The 22,179-nt window shown below is 39.4% G+C and overlaps 1 protein-coding gene across 2 annotated transcripts in view; it reads right to left on the bottom strand.

The window, feature by feature from the left end:
* pi4kaa (phosphatidylinositol 4-kinase, catalytic, alpha a) overlaps positions 1 to 21,579 on the bottom strand; it is a 29,730-nt gene extending 8,151 nt beyond the window's left edge. The window contains exons 1-36 of one of the 2 annotated variants that reach the window (XM_016663664.1): positions 21,365 to 21,579; positions 18,299 to 18,415; positions 18,125 to 18,218; positions 17,954 to 18,042; positions 16,673 to 16,745; positions 16,322 to 16,584; positions 16,173 to 16,239; positions 14,953 to 15,101; positions 14,706 to 14,771; positions 14,397 to 14,493; positions 14,103 to 14,294; positions 13,916 to 14,016; positions 12,615 to 12,744; positions 11,607 to 11,736; positions 10,968 to 11,063; positions 10,705 to 10,888; positions 10,414 to 10,514; positions 9,350 to 9,518; positions 8,352 to 8,402; positions 8,084 to 8,192; positions 6,911 to 7,047; positions 6,693 to 6,826; positions 6,095 to 6,177; positions 5,948 to 6,018; positions 5,652 to 5,776; positions 5,487 to 5,568; positions 5,317 to 5,400; positions 5,136 to 5,225; positions 4,551 to 4,670; positions 4,202 to 4,294; positions 3,046 to 3,202; positions 2,841 to 2,968; positions 2,590 to 2,748; positions 2,335 to 2,486; positions 1,796 to 1,903; positions 767 to 987 (exon numbers count right to left, since the gene is read on the bottom strand). In XM_016663664.1, the coding sequence (XP_016519150.1) occupies positions 767 to 987; positions 1,796 to 1,903; positions 2,335 to 2,486; positions 2,590 to 2,748; positions 2,841 to 2,968; positions 3,046 to 3,202; positions 4,202 to 4,294; positions 4,551 to 4,670; positions 5,136 to 5,225; positions 5,317 to 5,400; positions 5,487 to 5,568; positions 5,652 to 5,776; positions 5,948 to 6,018; positions 6,095 to 6,177; positions 6,693 to 6,826; positions 6,911 to 7,047; positions 8,084 to 8,192; positions 8,352 to 8,402; positions 9,350 to 9,518; positions 10,414 to 10,514; positions 10,705 to 10,888; positions 10,968 to 11,063; positions 11,607 to 11,736; positions 12,615 to 12,744; positions 13,916 to 14,016; positions 14,103 to 14,294; positions 14,397 to 14,493; positions 14,706 to 14,771; positions 14,953 to 15,101; positions 16,173 to 16,239; positions 16,322 to 16,584; positions 16,673 to 16,745; positions 17,954 to 18,042; positions 18,125 to 18,218; positions 18,299 to 18,415; positions 21,365 to 21,463 (4,321 nt within the window). In that variant the 5' untranslated portion in view covers positions 21,464 to 21,579. The remainder of the gene's footprint in view (positions 1 to 766; positions 988 to 1,795; positions 1,904 to 2,334; positions 2,487 to 2,589; positions 2,749 to 2,840; positions 2,969 to 3,045; positions 3,203 to 4,201; positions 4,295 to 4,550; positions 4,671 to 5,135; positions 5,226 to 5,316; positions 5,401 to 5,486; positions 5,569 to 5,651; positions 5,777 to 5,947; positions 6,019 to 6,094; positions 6,178 to 6,692; positions 6,827 to 6,910; positions 7,048 to 8,083; positions 8,193 to 8,351; positions 8,403 to 9,349; positions 9,519 to 10,413; positions 10,515 to 10,704; positions 10,889 to 10,967; positions 11,064 to 11,606; positions 11,737 to 12,614; positions 12,745 to 13,915; positions 14,017 to 14,102; positions 14,295 to 14,396; positions 14,494 to 14,705; positions 14,772 to 14,952; positions 15,102 to 16,172; positions 16,240 to 16,321; positions 16,585 to 16,672; positions 16,746 to 17,953; positions 18,043 to 18,124; positions 18,219 to 18,298; positions 18,416 to 21,364) is intronic. The other variant, XM_007577278.2, reaches the window with a different exon arrangement.
* Between the last annotated feature and the right edge of the window lie 600 nt (positions 21,580 to 22,179).

Here is a 22,179-nt window from a genome sequence, read left to right as displayed (position 1 = left end):
CCGAACGAAGCCGGAGCTGCGTGGTTTAGGACCACAAGTTGAATCTACAAGATTTAGCTTAGCTTGTAGATGTATTCTGAACTAATTCACATGGTTTTCGAGTGGAAAAAAATGTGATTTGGTTCAAAATAGCAACTTTTTAACAATAAACAAACAAACAACATGGCCAATGATGAAGGTTTGTTTGGAAAGCGAGATGAGTTGTGTCGCTTCTTCTGCTGCGATGGTCATGCACTTTGTAAACGGGATATTTGATTGGAAATGGAGGCAGCAGTCGCCTTAATCCACTGATCCTCGGTCAGATGTAGAAAATCTGATCCAGGTTCTGGGATTAGAGGCCTAATCTACCTGAAGCGGGTTGATGTGTATGAGAATGAAACCATGTTTTTTTTTTTTTCTGGATCGTCTAGAATGAGGTGGATGGGATTTTTCTGAGGTGGAAGTAAAAAAGAAAAAAAAAAAAAAAACTCTTTAGGATTTCTTCTTTTCAGACCAAACTGATCAGGTTGAGGAGAGAGGCGGATGGGTGGGCTTGATGATGAATCATCATGCATCATGACGCTGATGCCAAATTTGGGCTTTTCCTCACAGCTGTGTTCAAAGTAAAACCCAAAGTAAGAGAGAGAAAAAGAAAAAATTTGAAAATGAAAGTTGGAAAATTTAGACCTGGACAGCACCGTGAGGAGAAGCTGCATCAAATCTGACAGGCGTGACAGCATGCCCCCTTTGCTGCAGCGCAGCCCGAGCTCCACCGCTTTAGGCTTACTTAAGATCGATATCGGAGTAGTGCTGGACACGATTAGCGATCCGAATATCCCAGCAGAGAGAGTGCTCGGGGCTGAGGTAGTACCAAGCTCACCGGGTGGGACCAGCTGGTACGCTGCCAGGTACTTCTTATCCGACAGGATGCTGGCATAGAAGCGGATTATGATGCAGATGTCCTCGCGGAGACGCTTGTCGGCCTGGGTGGGAAACTTCGGAGACACGCTGTGAAACATCGGAAAGAGTCCGTCGATAAGGAGACGCTCACCAGATAAACCAAGCTGGGCACATGTGAGGAGAGACGCTATGTGGGCGTAACAGGTTAGAAAATGACACTAAACATGAACCAACCAGAGAAATAAGGCTGGAAATAATTAGTTCACTGCAAAAACACAAAATCTTACCAAGTAATTTTGCTCTAGTTTCTAGTGGAAATATGTTAATGCACTTGGAATAAGAGCTTGTTTTAAATTAATACTTCTACAACACTGATTAAAATGTACTTGTTGCACTAGCAGATTTTTTAAAATTATAACAAGATATTTTTTCCATGATAGAAGTGAAACAATCTGCCAGCTTTTATTTCTTGCTGAAAAGTTACTCATATGTTAGTTTTGTCTTATTTCAAGTGAACTGAGACGTTTGCACTAAAAACTAAACAAGATTTTACTTGGTAAACTTGTATTTTTAGTAGGTTCACTAAGAAACTTTATATTAATTAAAAGTTAACAAATGTTCTTTGCCAAATTGCAATAAATAGTTATTTAAATGGGTCATAAATGGTTTTAAAACTGGAAATAAATTCAGAAGTGTAAATTAATTTACAGAAACATAAAAAATTGCATAAAGTCATGAAATAATTATTTCTACTTTTTAAAATGAAATCAACACATTTATTGATTCACATATAATTTCTGAAATTATTTCTAGTTTTGAAAAGTTTATGATAGAATTAAACAACTATTTCCCAAGTACGGTAATCTATTTATTGTACTTTGGCAGCCAATCTGTCAGCCGACGTCTGAGATCTCACCTGAAGTAATCGAAGGCTGTGGAGTAGATCTTCTCCCTGATGACGTTTCTCACAGTTGAGTTGGTGAGAACGTCAGAGTGCAGCAGAGCCAGACCTAAAGTCAGCAGCCTGACACACCAACAAACACGCCTGTCGTCATCAACTCCAGTCATTTTCTACAAATCTTCACACTCAGCTCATTTATGCAGCACCCACTAACTTTGAAAGAAGGTAAATAAAGAAATAAAATGACTTGTAAAGGTCGCTTTTATGTAGGGTCAAAGAAAGGCGTCACCTTTGCAAATTTCTGGGGCTTCTTTTAGGTCGCCACAAGCAATAAATCAGTTAACTGCATGATAGATTAAAACAAACTCAATCATTTCTATTTGCATGATTAATTGTTTTTCTCTTTTCTCTCTTTCTACCAAATTTGCTATTAGCGTTTTGGATCCCAGTGAAATACAACAACTGTTGTTGTTCTGTGTTGACAGAATGCAGTTTCTGTTCAGGCGGTATGAATTTGAAAGGTGGGGATATCAGCCTTGAAGGATGCGCCATACCTGAAACGTGGTCCAATGGCAGCCACGTGGCGGTTCAAGCCGCTGTTGGATCCCCCGACGCCCAGGGACAGGGAGCGCTGCAGCAAGCTGCCAAAGATCTCCACCTGATCCGCGCTGGAATATTTGGCTATTTCAAACCTCTGGACAAGAAACTGGAATAAAAATATTAAAAAAAGAACGAAAGTTACTGACATAAAAGGCAAAACAGTGAAAACAGGGATGTCTACTTGGGGGGTGGGGAGGACTTTTTCTTACTTCAATCCAGATGTGGTGAGGGGTGACATCTGGAGGGCAGGGCACAGGCTGACTTTCCTCTGACGCAGCAAGAGGATCGGCCTCCACCTGCGCGTCGGAGAACAGGCCCATCTTCAGCTCCACCGTCATCTGCCACGCTCCCGCCATCTCCCGCATAAACTGGGCAAAAGAAGAAGATGCGGCTCCGTGAAGAGACGATGCTAACGAAACGCGGGGAAACAAGAGAAGGTCAAACACATCGAACAGCGTACCGGTACTTCCACCCCCGTACGCGCCGCCAGCAGCCACTCCCAGCATGCAATGGCTGTTTCCATGCCGTGCTCCGTGAACATCTTGAGGGGCGACCAGCAGAGGTGGTGCAGGAGCTGCGGGTCACATTCTACAGAGTGGAACACGACGGGAGCTGAGTCGGAGCATCGGGAAACGTAAAAACATAACGGACCGATAAAGTGGTACCTCTGCTGCTGATGAGCAACGCGGCCAGCTTGAACATGGCCTCAGTGAAGGCCTCAGGCTGAGCAGAGTCCAGAGCCTCCTCCATCTGCTTGATCATGATCCGGGTCAGATCCGACTGGCCCCTGACTGCCTGCGCAAAGTGGATCATTCCTGCAACCTAAAGAGAGAAAAAACACTGCAAAGGTCAGAGGGGAAACATAACCCAACCTAATGCTAACAGGCAATCAAAACTTTAATACTACGCTAAGTCAAATGTCCTAAACGTTTCGTAGATTAGTTTTTATTAGCACATTGTTTTCCTTCACACTTCATATTGATTTGCTTTACTTTTCTGTGTGAGACACAACGTAATGTTATCATAAACATGCTATTTATATCAAAAATGATCTAAAAGAAATTTGACTTCATAGTTGAACACCTTGAAATTGGGCCTCTGTTTCTTTAAGAAACTCCTGCTCTTACTGAAACTCCACCTTCAGGAAGTCATCACAACATGGCTTCTCCATTAACCCTTTAACAAATTTTTTTTAACCAGCGTTCCACTGAGAAGCAGCTCGTATGATGATCTCAGCAGGATGTAACGTTCCACCAGCTGTTTGCTAATTGCTGATGGCTAGTCTGAAGTAGTGGAAGGGCTGCTCTGGGCATCCCTGGTGTTTTGCATAACTGAATGGTTGCCAAGCAAGATTAAAGGGTTTCTCAAACATACATTAAAGACATGAAGGTATGAAAGATATCGAGATATGCTTTTGATGAGGGAATTACATTATAACATGATGGAAATCTTAAAAAAGTCAATTTTACACAATACTGCTCGTTTAAAGCATTTAGAAATAAAGTCAGAGGAAGAACAAAGGTTATAGAAAGTTCTTTAAATTGGAAGCTCATTTCATACAGAAGCATGTCGGCTCTTCATTGCTACAACACAGAGCCAGACCTGCAGTAATTGTCATTTCACTTCTTCGCCATTTTGTACATCTGTAGTTTCATACCTAATTTTTCTAACAGCTAAACAGATTTATAAATCTAGTGATGCATGAAATACCTGCATTCCCATTGATATTGGTCAATGTTAGTCATTTTTTTAACATATCGGTATCGGTCCGATAAGCAATACTGGATTACATGGCGTTCAACACAATGCGGATGACCGTACCTCTCCGGCGTATCTGTTCCGTAGGTTCAGGGATGCCATGAAGTTGGAGTAATCCTTCTTCACACAGGCTGGCCTCTCAGTCAGCTGGGTGGACTAATGGAGAAAGGGATTGAAATGATCATTTATTAACTCCATACTCATTATGTCATAACTAAAATCTTCTAAAGTCCTGGCATCCCTCAGGGTTGTTTTCTTGGCCTCCGTTTATTTCCTCATTTTTAAACCTCTAAATTTCTCTTTGCATTTTTAAAGTAAAAGAAAATAAAACAGGCATCTGTCTGATTGGTCAGAATGATCCAGTTATGCAACTTTCAAGCAAGTTAAATGAAGAAGTCAGTTTGTGACTCACCCCCAGAGTGGTACTCTGTCTGTTGTAGCCAGCAAAGTGCAGGATGCTTTCAGTGGCCATGGCCAGACCCGTGTGCTGGGACAGACCCGAGACCCAGTTCTGATGTTTGTTCAGGTACTCCTGACGCCGCATGGAAACGGGGAGTTCAAACTTTAAATGATAGTTTCTCTCATGTTGGACATGTTAAGTTGACATTAACATTTCTTAGGATTGACAAGTGGCATTTAGAAATGGCACAAAATTTACTTTTTCACTAGACCTTATACAAATATTCCGTTAATATAGAAGTATAAGGACTTATTACAGATACTTTCAATTTCAGTTTTTCTTTAAAAAAAAATCTAAATCTGAATAAAGAAACATTTCTTAAAAAAAATGTTCTCACCAAGTTTTTTGACATTTAGCAAACGGAAATAATTTTAGAAACTATAACCTGAAACAGGAGTAATTTTGTCTGACTGAACCTCAAACAGCGAGAGAAAACAGCCCATGTGTCTTTTTATTCTGCGTATGTAAACTTCTAGTTTGAACTGTGCAGAACTGCTTTGTGCTGCACTCTTCAAGACGATAGAGGAGAAATATTACCTGTAGGTGGGACTTTGTTACAGACGGAGCCCACTTCATAGCCTCCTTAAGGATTTCTCCACACCGCGCAGCAAAATCTTTGACAATGCTCTAAATATAGAGAGAAACGTTAACATAACATGTTCAGAATTGATTTTTGGGATTTTATTTTGCATCAAGATGAGTTAAAACAAAAAGTTACCTCCCTGGCTTCATATGTGTCCGGGGCAGTGATTCTGTACGGAGTGTCAGGGATGTCATAATACGGCTGATCTTTATGAATGTCCTGCAACACACCGTCAACACTCATAAAACCTTGGTACAGATTCACAGATACACACTGCTTTGACGGATTAAACAATCATCACTCACTGCACTGAGGGACAGGGAGAGAGTCTGCAGGATGTCCAACATGGTCTTCAGCACCCGGCCGCTCCAAAGCAGGTGGGGGAAGCTGAGGGGAGAGACGTTGGAGTGTTTATGAAAGACAAAGAAGTCATTTTGAGAGGAAGAACCGGTGGATCGGAGCCGTCTTACGTTTCAGCCAGACCAGACAGGTATTTGTCGGCCACTCTGCGGATCCGCTTGTGGATGTGGTTGAAGTTGACCAGGAGAAACTGAGCGTGGCGTTCCAGTTCCTCCTCGTGAGCTTTGGTTTTAGGCTTTTTAAACAAAAAAAATATGGTAAACGGACTGTGCTGAGAAACAGTAAACAACAAACAGTATTATAAAAATATGTTCATTTTCTAACGAGGTTTGAAATTATCGATGTAATGCAGACATTAGGCTTGATAAGTTGCTTTGGTTCTGAAAGAGTGGAAAGCCTCACATACTTTTTCAGCCATCATTTGAAGGAAAACCTCAAACACCTTGTCGCTGACAGCGATCACGCACTGCATCATACCTGGAAAAATATGGATTTAATACACCAAGGACAGTATTTCTCTGTCAGAACAGTTTTCCTCGTCTGTGGCCGTTACCAGATTTATCCTTCTGTATCGCTCGGTCTTCAAAGTAACGAAACATGACCTGGAAGCGGTCCGAGTCCAGAGAGTGCAGCATCCTAAACATAATGATAAACAAAAACAAAGATGGAGTGAGGTCATGTTACTCATGTAAAGAACAACGCTGCAACTACCGATTATTTTAGTAATCGATAATTCTGATGATTAATCAGATAAAAAAAATAGCCACAGTCTACAGATTATTTAACCATTGAGACTTTTTTATACACTGTGAGAAATATATTTAAAGACGCAAACAAACTATTTGTTCTTGTTTTAAACAAGACAATAAACATTTTATTGCCTAAAATGCAATAAAATAGCATTCATTTAAACCAAGTGAAACTAAAACTATGCCACTTGAGTAATATATATGTATTTTAAACAGTTTTGTCTTAGTTACTGCTCTGATTATCTTATCTATTTTTGAGTCTGTATGCTCTGGTTAACGATTAATCGATTGCTAAATTAAGGGACGATTATTTTAATAATCAATGTTTAATGATTAATCCAATTAATCGTTTCAGCCATAGTAAAAATTAGAAGTCCTTTTGTTTTGGAGGCATCGTTTTACCTCATGTACTCCAGCCTGTAGACAGACAGCAGGTATGTGGACATGGCAAAGTCCAGCTTGTTGATGAGTGCGGCCACCTCTGGAGGCGGGTCCAGCAGGTTGATGATGGTGCTGCGCAGGTCATTCAGCTCCGCCTGAAACGTAGCAGCTGGAGTCAGAAAACTGTGCACCTGCCTCTGTGTGTGTGTGTGTGTGTGTGTGTGTGTGTGTGTTCATACTGGAGTGACGGTGTCGTTCTTCAGCGCAGAATTATACTGAAGTTCGGAGCGTAAAGGCTCCCCGCTGGGAAACGTCAACAGCGGCGATTTGGTCGCGATTTCACAAACTCCTTCGTACCACTCCTCCGGCCACAGACCTGATTGTTTCAACAAGGACAGAGGGAAAGAAAAAGGAGCTGAGTGCAGCACAAAGAATAGATTTACAAACTTTCTGTGTAAAAAGACAATAATTCTTGTTCTTGATATCTGCAGGTTTCAGCAAGTCAAATTTAAGACTTTTTAAGACCTTTTTAATGCCACCATGAATGAAGTTTAAGACAAAAAAGAACTACAACATTCCCATCCTGCTGTATTAGAATAAAGAATAGTAAAAACTGTGAAATTTCATGGGATTTGTTTGTGGCTCTTGGCATCAGCTTTGTATTTCTCTTCAGCTTTAAGGTTTTTTAAATTTGCACTTAAGGCTCCATCTCCATTCATTTCCTATGCAGCTTAGGGTTGACAATTGGTAGCTCTCCTCCAGCCAAGTGAACAATGACATTCTCGTAAATGCTGACCTGACCACAGATAAATTTTCACCTCGATTGGCGATGACTTTCACCTGTCACTATTGTTCGTCACTCCCCATGTGTGGTAGACACAAAAAGCTAGTTTGTCTTAAATTTACCTCAGATGCTTACAAAGTCATGAAAATCCACTTTCAAAATGTGACACTTTCCTGACATTTTGAAGCCCAGAGAGAATTTCTGCTTAGCCCAAGCTTCCAGACAAAACAAGACAGTATTTTTTCTGAGAGATTAGACATATTAGTGTGAAAAATCCTTAAACAGATTGAAACTAAAACTTGCCCAGAGGGTTGAGATTCTCCATTAATCTATTCAATTCCCTTAACTATCTTTTGCAGGGCCTTATCAAAACACAAATTTAAAATAATAATTTAAAAAAGTAACAAATATTCTGTTGCTATGAACTGTATCGCTAGTTTTAATGTTACCTGAGGTTTTATGCCAATGTATCACTCTAATTTCTCTGATAAAAGCCTGAAAAGATTCAAAACTTTAAGTGAATGTTTAAATGTTCATTTCCAGCTTGCCATACTAAAAATCATGATACTGGAAAAGGTGAACGACAACATAAATGATTTACAAGCAGGGTTGAGTAAATGTATTGTACCTGAGCCCTCCACTGCGAATCCCATGACGACAGAGTAGAGCCAGAAGTCTCTGAATAACTTCTGCAGACGCGGCTTTGCCTCCTTTATTGGTGGCAACCTCTTCGTCAGCTAGCATGGAAAACAGAATTATGCTTCAAAACGGCCATAAGTATACCTGGAGGTTTAGCATTCAGCATAGTGAGAAAAGGAGCTTTCAGTTTCAGTTTTGCCTCAAGATAAAAAAAAAAACACAAAACAAGCAAAGAGCTGAACATCTGGATCACTTACCACGGCGATTACCGGAATGAGGACGCCGAGGTTTCCAGCACTGCTAGAGGCCTGCAGAGAAACAAAAAAAGACACGTTTCTGCTTTCCAGCTCAAAGATATTCAAAGACGACATAATTAAAGACAAAACACAGTTACATTGCTGGGATGTAGTAAGTTAAAGCTGCAAATTTTAGCGTTGACATAACCAATCTTTAGCCTCAGTCTTAGTGAAGAGCTGTCACACAATCATTTAATTTCCGTAAGATGTCTGTATGAAAACTATAAACGGGATTTTAAATTAATTTCATGAATCATTTTAATCTTAAAAAAAAAAAAAAAAAAAACGCAGTTAGAAAGAAGATATCATTATTCGAGGTAAACAACTGACCCAGCAGTGTGAGGGCAGACCAGCCCTGAGACCGGTGGGTATTAAAGATGGCTTTACTGTAACAATTCCTCCACATGTAAAGTCTAAATAAAGTCAAAATTCACTGTGATTCCTTCAATGTTTTAATGCACATTTGAAAAGGATAGTGGAAACTGCAAAACTGGAGACATTTTCCTCAGTTTAGCAGAAAAGTTTTTATGCTCGCTTGAAGTTTGGCTTCTCCAAAATAACAGAGTTAATGTGCTAAAGGAAAGATGGAAACAAAAGTAATGACTAAGTTTTGACGTGGCGACCTTTCACCTCCACTGGTGGCTCTGTGCTTTACTAGAGGTATGAAACTCTGAGAAACTTCTAAATCCAAATCTCCAGCTCAGAGAAGAGGAATCTCTCCAATTTTCTGAGATGTGAGATTCATGCTAGTTTATAACCTCTACGTCCTGCTTGTTAGAGCCACACATAGCATCAACATCTGATGAAAGGGTGCTTTATTTGGATTTTTTTTTTTTTTGCAATATTTTGATAGTTTTGCTCAAAATTTGCATGACAGTTGGATGAAAATAGTAAAATGGACTCACTGTGAGTTCAGTAAATGTTCAAATGTTAAATGTAAATGTTTATAAGAAGCGTACCTTCAGGGCCGGGCCTTTGTCCGAGGCCCGCTCACTCGCTCTCTTCCCCTCTAAGCCCAGCTGCACAAAAAGCTCCAGCAGGTTGACCAGCAGCTCGTCCACCATCTGCTCGGCCTGCATGTTGGCTGCTATGTTACCCAGAGCGTTTATAACAGCCAGAGAGCAGTGTCTGCACAAAGAGGAGGGAAGCAAGTAGGATCAAAGTCCAGCATACAGATTTATAACATCATGGTAAATAAGCAGCAACATCTAATCTATAATTGTCTCTTATGTTTCATTTAGGTAGTTTTTATTAAACACTTGAGGATCTTTAAAGGGGCAGGATTGTGTTTTCCAGGCACATAGAGCCATTTTATAGCACAATCAAGTAACTATGTTGACTTTAGTTGTTATAAAAATTCTGTATGTAACAAATATGACTTAAATTATGCTTTATAATTTAATGTCCTGAAATTGGGCCTCTGTCTCTTTAAGAAACTCCTACTTTTTCTGAAGCTCTGCCTTCAGGAAGTCATCACAATATCATTAACCATCTATTAATATTCTAACAACGTTTTTACCAGCGTTGCTCTGAAAAGTAGTTCCTAGAAAGAGCTTAGCAGATGTACAGTTCCTCCAGGTGTTTGCTAATTACTGCTGGCTAGTCTGAAGGATCTGGGTGGGGGCTTGGATACTGCAGCTTCATCAGACCTTTGGTGAGCCAGATACGACTGGAGGACAAGATCGGCTTCACATGTATCGGCCGATCACCCAAAACCAAGGAAATGTCTGCACCTCTATATTAAGTGACATCTTAAAGCCGTTGGTTGCACTGGACTTTACTATTTACAGATGCACACCACAGATTTTCAGATGTAAAAATGCTTAAAACTGTGTGTCCTTCTCTTTCCATTTCACATTTCTGTGTTGGTCAATCACATGAAATCCCCCATAAATGCATTAAAATTTGTGGTCATCAGGGGAAACGTGAGAATATTCCTGCGTTGCATAATGGAAGAAAAACTAACTGTCCTGCATATAACCATCAGAGCTATGATGTAAACTTGTGCCAAGGTTCCCCTCACCTGTAACCGTGGTCTTTGTAGTCTTTGGTGGAGTAAACCATGGAGCTCGCTTTGACACTGATCTGCTGGAACAAATTCCACACTTCCTGGTAGATGTATTGCTAAAAGAGAAACAAGAGCGACTAATTGACTTCCTACAAATGTCAATTTTTAAAGTGATGACTCACTTTTACATTTTTTTTGGTTATGTGCAAAAATCCATTTATTTGAATAATTAACATCACGGTTCGCGGCGGTGAATCAGCAGTTTCTCTGCGACTGGAGGTGAGAAAAGAACCTGTCAGCTCTCACATTGCCTGTGATCACCATGCAGCCCAGCTGATCTATGATGAGGACGTCGAGCTGCGAAGGCGGCTGGCAGAACTTCTGCTGCAGGATCTGCAGGATGGGCTCCATCACCCTGGGCGTGTCGCGCAGCGCCACGGCGATGTGGCCCAGAGCTCTGATGGTGTGGTCCGGGATCAGGTGAGCATCCCTGGTAAGGGAGGAAAGGACTTTAAACACTCCGTTTCAGCACAACTAGGTGGGTGATTTTTTTTCTGGATCTGGCTTACTTGTCATTTTCCTGGTAGATGTAGAGACGGTTGGACAGACTGGCGAGGAAAGCCTCCACGATGACGTTATCCATCGTGAGGCCAGCTTTCAGGCACCTGGAGAGAGCAAAGAGGGAATCCTTCTTTGGAACTTGGAATAAAAAAATCATAACTTCCTGTTATGCTAACTGTTTTGCTACATGATCCTTTCTACTGGCCTGGTACATTAAAATACATATTAGGACCTTGTGCAGTTTTCTGGAATAGTTTTTCCTCCTCCTTTTATTTTTACTCCCTGGAACCAAAACCAAATGAAACAAAAGCAGATAGAAATCTACCCTGAAAAAATCTCTGCTAGGTAATTTCTTGGTAAAAATTAAAAACCAAGCAAGTTTATTTGCATAGCAGGTTCAGCAACATGGCAGTTCAAAGTGCTTTACATTGTGAAAACATAAAAGGAAAACATTCTAGTCTGGATTTAAAACAGAGTTTGCATGCAAATACTTTAATGAAACCCTACAAACTAAATAAAAATAAAGCAATTAAAAGAAGAGTGGACTTTATTTTTTTCAGAATTTCCTCAAATATGGAGAGACATCAAGCCTTTTTGAGGAGATTTTAAGATGAAAGGTTGAATGGTTTTTTTCCACTCTAACTCACCTGCATATGTTATCGATGGAGATGTCCCGCAGCTGTTCGTACATGGACGGCTGGCTCTTCTTGCTTGCATTGGTGCTGATGGTTGACTGAGAATGTTCATTGGTCACATGGATCTTGATGTCACTTCCTCCTTGAAAAGACAGTTATTTTGTAAGACACACTGTATTAGATCAGTGGTGGGTACATTTCCACTAATCCGCTAACAGATGAGCTAGGTTTGTGTTTAGCGCTTTTCCTAACTGAAAACGTTTAGCGCAGTTAGCGTCCCCTGAATTAAAGTTTCCAAACCAATTCCAAATGGCCTCTTTAGTTGGCTGTTTTGCGTTCAGTTGAATAAAGTTCGACATTTGGTCATCGACTAGTAAGAGTTCTTCAGGTAATCAGATGTTTATATTCATGCTCTTATTTTGATATGGGTGAAGACTGTTATGCTGCAGCTCTGTTTTCTCTCATGTTTCCTTCACCCCCCCAATAACTTTATTTTTAACAAGACACATACAAGAAGAAAATAAAACATGGAAAGTTGAGAACAAGATTTAAACATAAATACATCATATAAGAGCATCACATAGGATGTAAATTATGTCAAAATTAAACTGGTGCTCAAGGGTTGTAGTCTCAGCATTAGCTTCTGCTAAACACCATGTTGCTAAGTGCTTTTGGTAATGCTACGGCATTAGCTGCTAGAAATAAAAATAAAATAGTGACATTATTCTGCTAAAACCCTTTAAAAATGTATTTTTTAAAAATGATAAAGGAGTAAAATGAAATTCAGTTACGTATTATGGCAATAGTAGAGACAACAGTACAAGGAGCTGCATGCTACACTTTTCCTTCCCCTTTATAATAATGTGCCACTTTTTGTTGGTTCATCTCATAGAATTAAAAAAATTGGGTATTTTTACTATTTGTTGTCTGTGACTTAAATACGAGACATTTATGATAATGCTACATGCATCCCCTCTATCTGAGGAGGACAACTTGTCCACTTGGGAGCAACATTGTTACCTGGAGCGCACTGGCTGTGATATTTGTAGAGCTTCACCAGAACAGGAGAGGGCACCACCAGGAAGTCTCTGAGAGACGTGGTGACGGAGTGCGCCACGACAGGAAAGCGCTCGCACAGACGACCCAAACCCTGCACACAAACACAACAGCTAACAGCTGCTAGGCATCCAGCTTTGAACCACTTTCCACTGATTTCATGCAGTCAGGAAGTAACAGTGTAGCTATGGTGGCAGCTCAGTGACGCTTTTGTCACCAAATGAAGTCAGAGCTGGGATAGAAGGTCAGGATAAAGAAATAGAAAACCTGAAGTCCCAATAGGAGTCTCCAAGTGATCTGCTAATTTGCAGCGTACCAATATGCTAAACAGATTAAATGTTACACCAACATCATGTTAGTTCACTGCACTCCTGCTTTCACTAGGATAGGCGGATTGTATTGAATTACAATGAATGGTTCACATAGAGAAGCAGAGAATGTTAGGTTGCATGCATGCATGTTCATCTCTTTGTAACTCAGATAAACTAAAATAATCATCAGGTTCGACAAAAACTCAAAATTTGATGTGCCAAAGCAAAGATGAAGGCCATCATTTAAAAAGGCAGTACTGTGTGTTTTCCAGGCTCATAATACTGTTTTATAGGATGATTAAGTAACTACATTACCTTGAGTTGTTGTAAAAATGCAATATATATCTCAAGGATGACTTAAAAAAAGAAGTTTTTTACTTCATAATATAACGCCTTGAAATTGAGCCTCTGTCTCTTTAAGAAACTCATTTCTGAAACTCCGCCATCAGGAAGTCACCACAAAATGGCTCCTCCATTAACCCTTTAACAACGTTTTTACCTATGTTGCACTGAGAAGTAGCTCCTATAATGAGATCAGCAGATGGGAAGTTCCATCAGTGTTTACTAATTGTTGCTGGCTAGTCTGAAGGAACTGAGAACATTAGAACACGATGTGAAGCTCAAAAAAAGTTAATTTTACATAATATTGCACCTTTAAATAATTTTTTCTTTTAGGTTAGGAATGCCCAAAAGTTTTTGTCACATGGACCAAAATTGTCAATGGAACAAAAAATCTGCAAATTCAGATTCCCCCTCCCCCAAGTCAGTTTTTATTTTTCAATTCTTTTGCAGATTTGGAAACTAATGAAATCAAATTGCATACTTTGCCAGACTAAGCTCTCCTGTAATTGCTGAGAATTCACCAAACAAAAGATGAAAGTCAATTAAACTCTAAGTGCTTTGTAACAATGAAAACATATTTTAGAATTTACTTCTCTCATTTTTTTTTCTCACCTGTAAGCAGCATATGAGGAGGGGCATGTGGGCGATGATAACTTTACTAGAAGTCTTCGACTGCAGCTTCTCTGACAGTTTGGTGCAAAGGTTCTCAGCGCCTGGTAAAAAAAACAAAACAGCTTTCAAGTCATGAGAAAAATCAAATTACATTTTGTTAGACTGGATCAAATGATCCAAGTCTCACCCTGTTCCTCTGTGACAGCCCAAACCATGAGGTCAACACAAGCAGCGTTGGCCTGGCAACGCAGTTTGAGCGGGCTCAATTCGCTCTGAAGGTACTCCACGTCATGAAGAATCCTCTGCAGCTCTGACTGGCTGCTGCTGAACTGCTCCAGGACGAAGTCATGAACCTCCTTCACATAGTCGGTCTGAAGGTCTGAACCATGAAGAATATATTTATTTATTAGGGAAACTATGACTAACTGTTAGACATAGTTTTTCTAAAAGATTTGAAGAACGTCAAGAGCGGTTTCCTCACCTTTCAGATTGTACAGAGTGTCTCTCAGCATTTTAAATATGGCCACATATAACGGGTCACTGAAGGTCTTGTAGTAAAGATGAATTTCTGGATTGCTCTATGAAGAGAACAGCATCAGTAAGTAATAACTGTTACAAGTACGGGTGCACAGATTGCAGTTTTCTGGTCTGACTATGATTTTGGCCTACAGATATTTTTTAGTCTGATAAGTTGGTAAATAAGGCAACAGAGTTGATAAGTTGGCAACAGTGGTGCTAATCTAATGACATCTTCACAGAAAAGAGAACAAACTTGGTGTAAGAGTCTTACTTCCTGGTATTCTGCTAGGATGCCATCCAGTGACTTCAAAAACGACTCGGAAACAAATTGCTCAACCTGATCAAAACAAGCAAACAATGTTTATTTTAACAATAAACTAATGGCAGAAGATATGAACTATTTTCTGTTTGCATTACTGAGGTAATAGTGTAACTACAAAGACTGAAGACAGAACAGATTTCAGTTTTGCACTGTGCTGTGATTAGTGGTGAAAGTGTTGAGTGGAGTTAGCGCTAACCATGTGAAGGAGCTGCCTGAGCATCTCCAGAGGGACCTGGAACTCTCCGGAGCTGCTCCCAGTGAAAAGAGGAGAGACAGAGAAGCTGGAGCTGATGGTGGAGAAATAATAATCGGGGTCCACGGCGCTGCCATCAGGGAGGTAGGAGCCTGGGGGAAGAAAAAGAATGCTTTGAAGGGGAAAGGAGGTTCTTTTGGGAAAAAAGTGGTGAATTAGTCAACGTATTGTGTAACTTGAAATTAAGAAAATGAATGGAAAATTAATGGAATCACAACAATTATAAAAAACAATTGTAAGAAGTTTGTGTACTGGGATGAGGTGGTTTTTCGACTGCATTGAAATGGATGTATTTTATAAAACTGCATTGGAAACATTTTCTTTGCATCACATGAGTCACTTGATCAACAGCCGGATGCTGCTACTGCTGAAAACAATGAAGAAGACGACAGGAAGTGGTCGGAGGAATACTGTTTTGTGTTTTTCAGACAGCGTGCAGCTGGCTCCACCAGAGTTCTCACAGCGTCACACAGCTCATGTAAAGTTGTGTGTCATTCTAACATGTTGAATTCACAGCTCCTCTGTAAAATCACAGATTACAATTTCTCTAAAACGCTGCATAGGTAGCTGCTAATGATTTTTTGCATTAACAAGCTTATTCACGTGTGATTTTCATTTTATTTCTTATCTAATTGAAACAACACATTTGCCAAATTGTATTTTTTGCAACATTAATGGAATGCTGACAAAAATGTACGCACATTTTCAATGGAAATGTAAGTAAAAATAAACATTTGGAAATGTGAACATACTCTGTTTATATTATGCTTCCTGGAGCGTTTCCATTATAAATGTGTGCAAAACTTTGTTAGTATCCCACTAATGTCAAACAACACAATTTTGCAATTGTGATGCTTTCATTAAATAAGAAATGCAATTAAAATCACATGTGAATAAGTTTGGTCATGCAATAAGTAAACACACCACATAATCATAGTCCAACCACTTCCTGTCTTCTTCTTCTTGGTTTGTTCCAGCGGCATCAACTGGTTGTTGATCATGCGACTCGTGTGACGCAGAAAAAATGTTTCCTCTGCAGATTTGCTAAATAAACCAATTTCGAAATTGCCCTGTTTCCATTAAGTTAATTTATTTTTAAAAATTGTCAAATTGTGAATAATATGATCAGTGGAGACGATCATGGCACTGCACGGGCTGTTTACCTTCAAAGTACTGCGCAGACGGATCGGCAGGAGAGCTGGGCGTCAGTCCCGTTCTCTCTGGACTTGCCTACAAAACAGACACACGGTGATTCTTATTTTAACACGAGTCCCAAGTCGTCTTGCCTGTTCCACTCTGGAGCCGCCGATACCTGTTGTGAAACGCTGGACACAGAGGAGGTTTTACGTTTCAGAGAGTCTCCCTGACACACCGTGAGCAGAGAGCTCGGCAGGATGGAGCGGAAGTCGTTGAAGGAGCGCCGTCGGGCCGCATCGCCGCAGTCACCTGCAGAGAGCAACGGGGCAGCGGGTCGGGGGAACAGCTTGGACAGCAGCGGCTCGTCCGTGTTACTGTATCGGCCAAACGCCCTGGCCACACCCAGCAGGCTGGGCACAGTGTACCTGCACAGGTATCCTGCGAGACGAAATGGACGCAAAGGATAAGATTATCTGGAATAACTAGGGGAAACATGGAGAAACTGTAAAGGGTGTTGGGTTAGTACCTTTATCGTGAGCATCTGGATTTTTGCAGATGTCTTGAAGGACCTGCATGATGTCCATGAGCGCCTCCAGGATCTGAAATACATGGCTGGCTTTTCAGCTAGTTCATGAGGACGTAGCGCAAAAGTCATTAAATCTCATGTATATCATATCTGTATAGTTCTATCTTCAGACAAGGGAACAGATGTTTTTTTAATCAGCATTGATTTTCCAGGCCCTTACGGTGTCACAGTGCATCAAGAGTTCGACAACAACAGGACAAAATTCAGTTTTTCTTTGACCTTAGCGTATTGGGACATTTGCATTTTTAGAGCGTTGTTGTTGTCATGTAGGATTATATGAAGGGTGTGACCAGCCAACCATTCTAGGAGAAACGATAACATTCAGTAGGTCATCTATGTATCATCAGCATATCAAAAAACTCAACTGAATTTTTGGAAAAGTTGACTCAAAGAAAGGATAAAGGCCGAAAGAGAAAGAAAAACATACACAAGTCTATATCTCTGAGGATCTCCATATAATTTAAATAAGTCACATGTTGTTTTGTTCTATTTCATAAATCTTTTAATACAAATATAGCCTAAAAGTGTAGCTTGTTTATTCACAAACACACTTACTTGCCGTTCAATCTTTTCATTCTAAACTCTTAACCATTTTTGGACTATTACCACAAAATCACCTCAAACTGTTTTGTGTCTAAAGGCTGCAGAGACGCCTACTGATGAATATTCTACACATACCTAGGATTTTATTGGAAGCACTTCACATCTAGTGGTCAGAGCGTGAATGACACACATCAAATTATCTTATGCTGTGTCTGTCCCTATCGAATAAACCTAATAAATAAAGACACCACTAGCTGTGATTTTACAGCATTAGATTGCATTTCAAACTCTGTGATGATTGACCAGAGTGATATTACAAAAACAGATGCTGTATTCCTGTTTAGCCATAGCAGCATCAATGAAAGAATCTACATATCTGACATTGAAAATGCATTCAATTACTATTATGCCCAACATCACTAATTTGCATCACACTATAAATTTGTGTTGGGTATAAATAAAGAGAATCTTTATTTAATTTAGTATCTGCCAGACAACAAAACCACGATTCTGTTATTTTTTATTATATAATATGAAATAAATATAGGCAATAAGGGGTTAAAAACCAAGGCATTGTGATTTTATTTCAAATCTGCATCTATCCACAGCTACTCTAGTAATGCACTCACTAAACACTATGTGTCTGTGAATCCGGATGAGTAAATAGGAAGCACACACCTGTCCTCTAAAGTTCTCATCTCTCTGAGCAACATCTGAGAGCAGCGTCACAAGACAAAAGCTGAAGTTTTCTGCGACTGGAAGAGCGTCTGTAGGACGAGACGAAAACAGAGATTAAAACCTTGCAGTGACATCTTCAAGACTTGACCTGAGCACCACAGTGATACTGACCCCGCCCTTTGCATTCAGAGCTCTCCTCAATCCACTGAACCTTGGGAAGCCCTTTGAGTAGCCCAAGAAGGTAGGGGACGATGACGTCTTTGTGCTGCAACACAAGATCGTCGTGTTTAGCAAGTCGTGAACGTTGGCGTGAGCGCATGACGAAGCGGCAGGAACGGGATTTACCTGTAGGTTGGACTCCACCAGGAAAATCCCAAGAGCAGTCACAGCATCCCGCCTCCTCTCGTCAAGCTGGAAGACGCCTCTGAAGTCCACAGGGCACATGCAGTGCAGCTTCTGCACCTGCAGAACAACAACAAGGGTTAATAAAACAGACTTTTTTGTTCAACTATATGAATTAGAAGGCAACCAAGGCAAATGCTGAAGAGAGCATTGACTTAAATTCAGAAATGTGTCATTTTAGAGCCGTTTTGAAAATGTATAGTTTAATAAATGATGCCACAGTAAAATCAATGTATTGTGATTTAAAAAAAAAAAAGCATTTATGTACAGGAGTGGGCATTTATCTTACCTCTTATTATTTATCGTGATAAACTTCCTATCATGATAAAAATTTATATTTATTGCTGGGACGATAATTTCCAATGAATGTTTAAAACACTCCAAAACTATCTGTATAGTTTTATTATTTTCTCCACTGTTTGTTCAATGGAAGCATCAATAAACATCAATGCATTTGAAAATATGATGCCTGCAGTTACTGTGAGCACTTTAATACAAATTACACTTCTTTGTGTGACTGATGTCCTATTTATATAATACATTGTTAGGAGAACCTGTAACTAACACATTTACTGTTGACATGACCTTCCCTGCAGGGATACTTTAACTCCATTAGTCTTAATGATTGGGTTGGGATAAACGCCTTTTAGGAACCAAGCCAAAAACCTCTTGTTACAACTCAAATAGCCATTTCTACCCTGAGGTCAGCAGAATAAAAAAACTTCAGCCACAAATGTCCCCATTAAAAAAATAAAACTTATAATTTCAGAGAAATATCTACCCTAGAACCACAATTTAAATGAGGAAAATAAAAAAACATCTACAAAAAGAAAATGGATTAATTTTCTTCTATGGGATGTCGATATTTGTGGAATATTAGTGGAAAATGATATAAAAACAACACAGCTTTCTACAAAAAATATTACCATAATAATTTGGTTTATCTGTTTATTGTGGCTAAGAGTTTGATCTCATGGATTGATCTTGTTTGAACATTTGCCAGCAAATATATAAGAGTGATTACAAATGCTTGTTTGTGAACTTCAAAGTTTTCCTATGGGAGAAAGTCTCTGTGAGGATCATCTAGCAAAAGTTATGCAACATGCTACTTTTTTTTTTATTTAATTAAAATGACTTGTTAGAACAAAAGTTATTCAACTTAACATAGTGTGCAAAAAACCCCTGAAGGAAACAAAACTGTTGTACTTTTAAAAGCCCTATGAAAATGACTGACTTTACTGACTAACTGTATAATAATCGCTGTTTTATTGTGACTTCCTGATCTGCTTCCTACTGTGTTGTAACCTTCTCAGTGAGTCAAACAATTTCTCTCAAATCAAAGTTCAAACACCCAGAAAAAAGCAGAAACAAACCCGGCTGATCATTAATCGTAAAAACACCATGAAGTACAGCTGTATTGTTATTGAAACGGCCCTTTCATCACATTAGGTGCTTCCTGTTCAAAACTTCCCAATTCTGAAATCTCTCCTCCAACCAGCTCAACCTCTGGCTGCTTGTACAGATAAACGGGTACAGATGGATAAATTACAAGTAATAAAGTGTATGTATAACATATTATTAACTTTACAACTCACACTTTCTTTGGTATGGCTAATTAATATTTATATGCATGTATGTGTTAGTAGGTGTGCAGGTATGTATGTGTAAATGCAATACATACAATACAGGAACACAAACAATTGTATATGAATTTGTCCATATATGGTTGGAAGGTGTTGGGGGTATGTGTGTGTAACGATAGGAAGTCTAATTTCAACAAAAAGCAACAATAAGTTTATATAGTAGTATATCAATGGAAATGTGTGTTGTTTAGTCCTACCTTGTCACATAAAAAAATTAACGGAGTAAGCAAAAGGATAATTGCTCAAGTCCTGCTGAATTTATTATTGTAGCATTTAAAATAAGGCAACAGAAGAACAAATTATTGTGAAGTCTTGGAGAGGAGGTAGGACTAAATAAGTCTGTACTTCTTCCCAAGTGTAAATTCATTTGGGGGATTAATTATGTTTACTCTTGTTCTCTATGTGTTTGAAGGAAATCAAAATTGAATTGAAATTTGATCAGAAGGGAGATTATTGTTGTCATCACTGCAACAACAAAAAGTATTAAACCGTTTATATAGTAGTATGAAGATGGCATAGGAGATAAACAGAATAAACACAAGTTAGAGGGAGGAGTGCTGCGTTATATTTAAAAGAGAGAGAGCCTGAAACAGAACATTGATTAAACATTTAAACAGTAGTTCAACCACAGGACAAGACACATGGATTGAATAATTGATTAACACTTGGATGGATGAATTATTTAATATAAATCCATTGCTGCTTATCAAAAAGGTCAGACTGTAACTTCAAACCAGAGTGTTTTCATGAACACTGCAGTCTGCTCTTCCTGGGTTTGGCTCCTTTCAAGGTTTCTTCCTGTCTACAGTCGCCCTCCACGCTGTGCATGCTCAGGATGTTTGATGTAATTATAGTATTTACTATTAAAATAAATCCGATTGTCAAACCTAATCGAACGGAGTGCATTGCAATTTAATTTTAAACAGAAGAACTTTGTAAATGTGATTCTTTCTTTTTGTCTCTTTAGAATGCTCTTTAGAATGTCCTGAACGTTTTATTGGTCTTAAGAGATTTTCTGTTTGTTTTGTACAGAGTTTCTTGCATTATGTCCATGACGCACATTGGAAGTTAAAGGAGAGCGAAATAGAGGAAGAAGCGGCAGAAATCAGACAGAGCTCATTCAGTTCCATCCTGAGCAGATTAACTGCGGGCTAAAAACAGCCAACCGACACTAAAACCCACTGCGTAGCTACGTTAAACCTCCAAATAACAATAAACCTCCAAACTACCAGAGAAACTTAAAGTCAGTTCCGACCCACAGGAACACACCCGGTAAAGAGAGAACAGCGAAGTTCAGGACGTCAATGTCAAATTCAGTGTAAAGGGTTGTGACTAGCCTATCAGTACCAGCTAGCCGGGTCGTTACCTTGTCTAACGGCGCGTGCTGGTGAGTCGCGAGCGACCGAGCCAGAGACAGCACGGTGTTGAAGTAGAAGCCTCTGCATCCTCCTCCATTCAGAGACATGTTTAACCATTCCCGGACGCCGCTACACAGACACAAACATCTTCTATCGTTCGGCCCAACCACAGCAGATACAGAGGCTGCTAGAACTACGGTGGGGGAGATGGCCAAACAGTGCCAAACAAGGTCATAAACCACTGTGCAACTGAAAAACAGGTCCCATCGATGCCATTTTAGAAATTTTGCATATTCCGCTTTTTTCTGCAGTTTGACAGTTTACTCTATTTTTAGAGTATTGTCCATACTTATTATTCGTATATTAAACTCAGGCTATAAACTTGTAAAAAAAAAAAAATCTCTAGATGAGCTGAATTCATATTCATTCAGGTCAGATTTGGGCTTCATATTTAATTTTTTACCATCATCGTTCTTATGAGTGGAATCTGATAAAATCTGTGGAGGCATCAAAGAAAAGGGTATAAATTAAAGATATAAATCATTTCTACCATTTAATGTTCTATTAAAATGTAAATAAAACCCGATTAAATGAAATTCCTTTTTAGGAATGCACAATATATCAATATCAAAATCGGTATTGCCCGATATGAAGACATTTTTTAATGATAAGTAGAAGTGGGCTTATATAAGGTATTTATTTCTGTCTTGCTACAATTTGTGTATAATTTTCAGAAGGGTTTGGTCATGCAGTATTTGTTGTGACAAATAAAATAACATTTTCCCTATTCCTTTTAATATTTTCTAGTCTTACTTTCTATAAG

Source organism: Poecilia formosa, unplaced genomic scaffold, assembly GCF_000485575.1.
Source record: "Poecilia formosa unplaced genomic scaffold, Poecilia_formosa-5.1.2 Scaffold436, whole genome shotgun sequence".
Lineage (NCBI taxonomy): Eukaryota > Metazoa > Chordata > Actinopteri > Cyprinodontiformes > Poeciliidae > Poecilia > Poecilia formosa.
The sequence above is the reverse complement of the archived record's forward strand: the minus strand, read 5'-3'. Positions and strand labels throughout refer to the sequence as shown.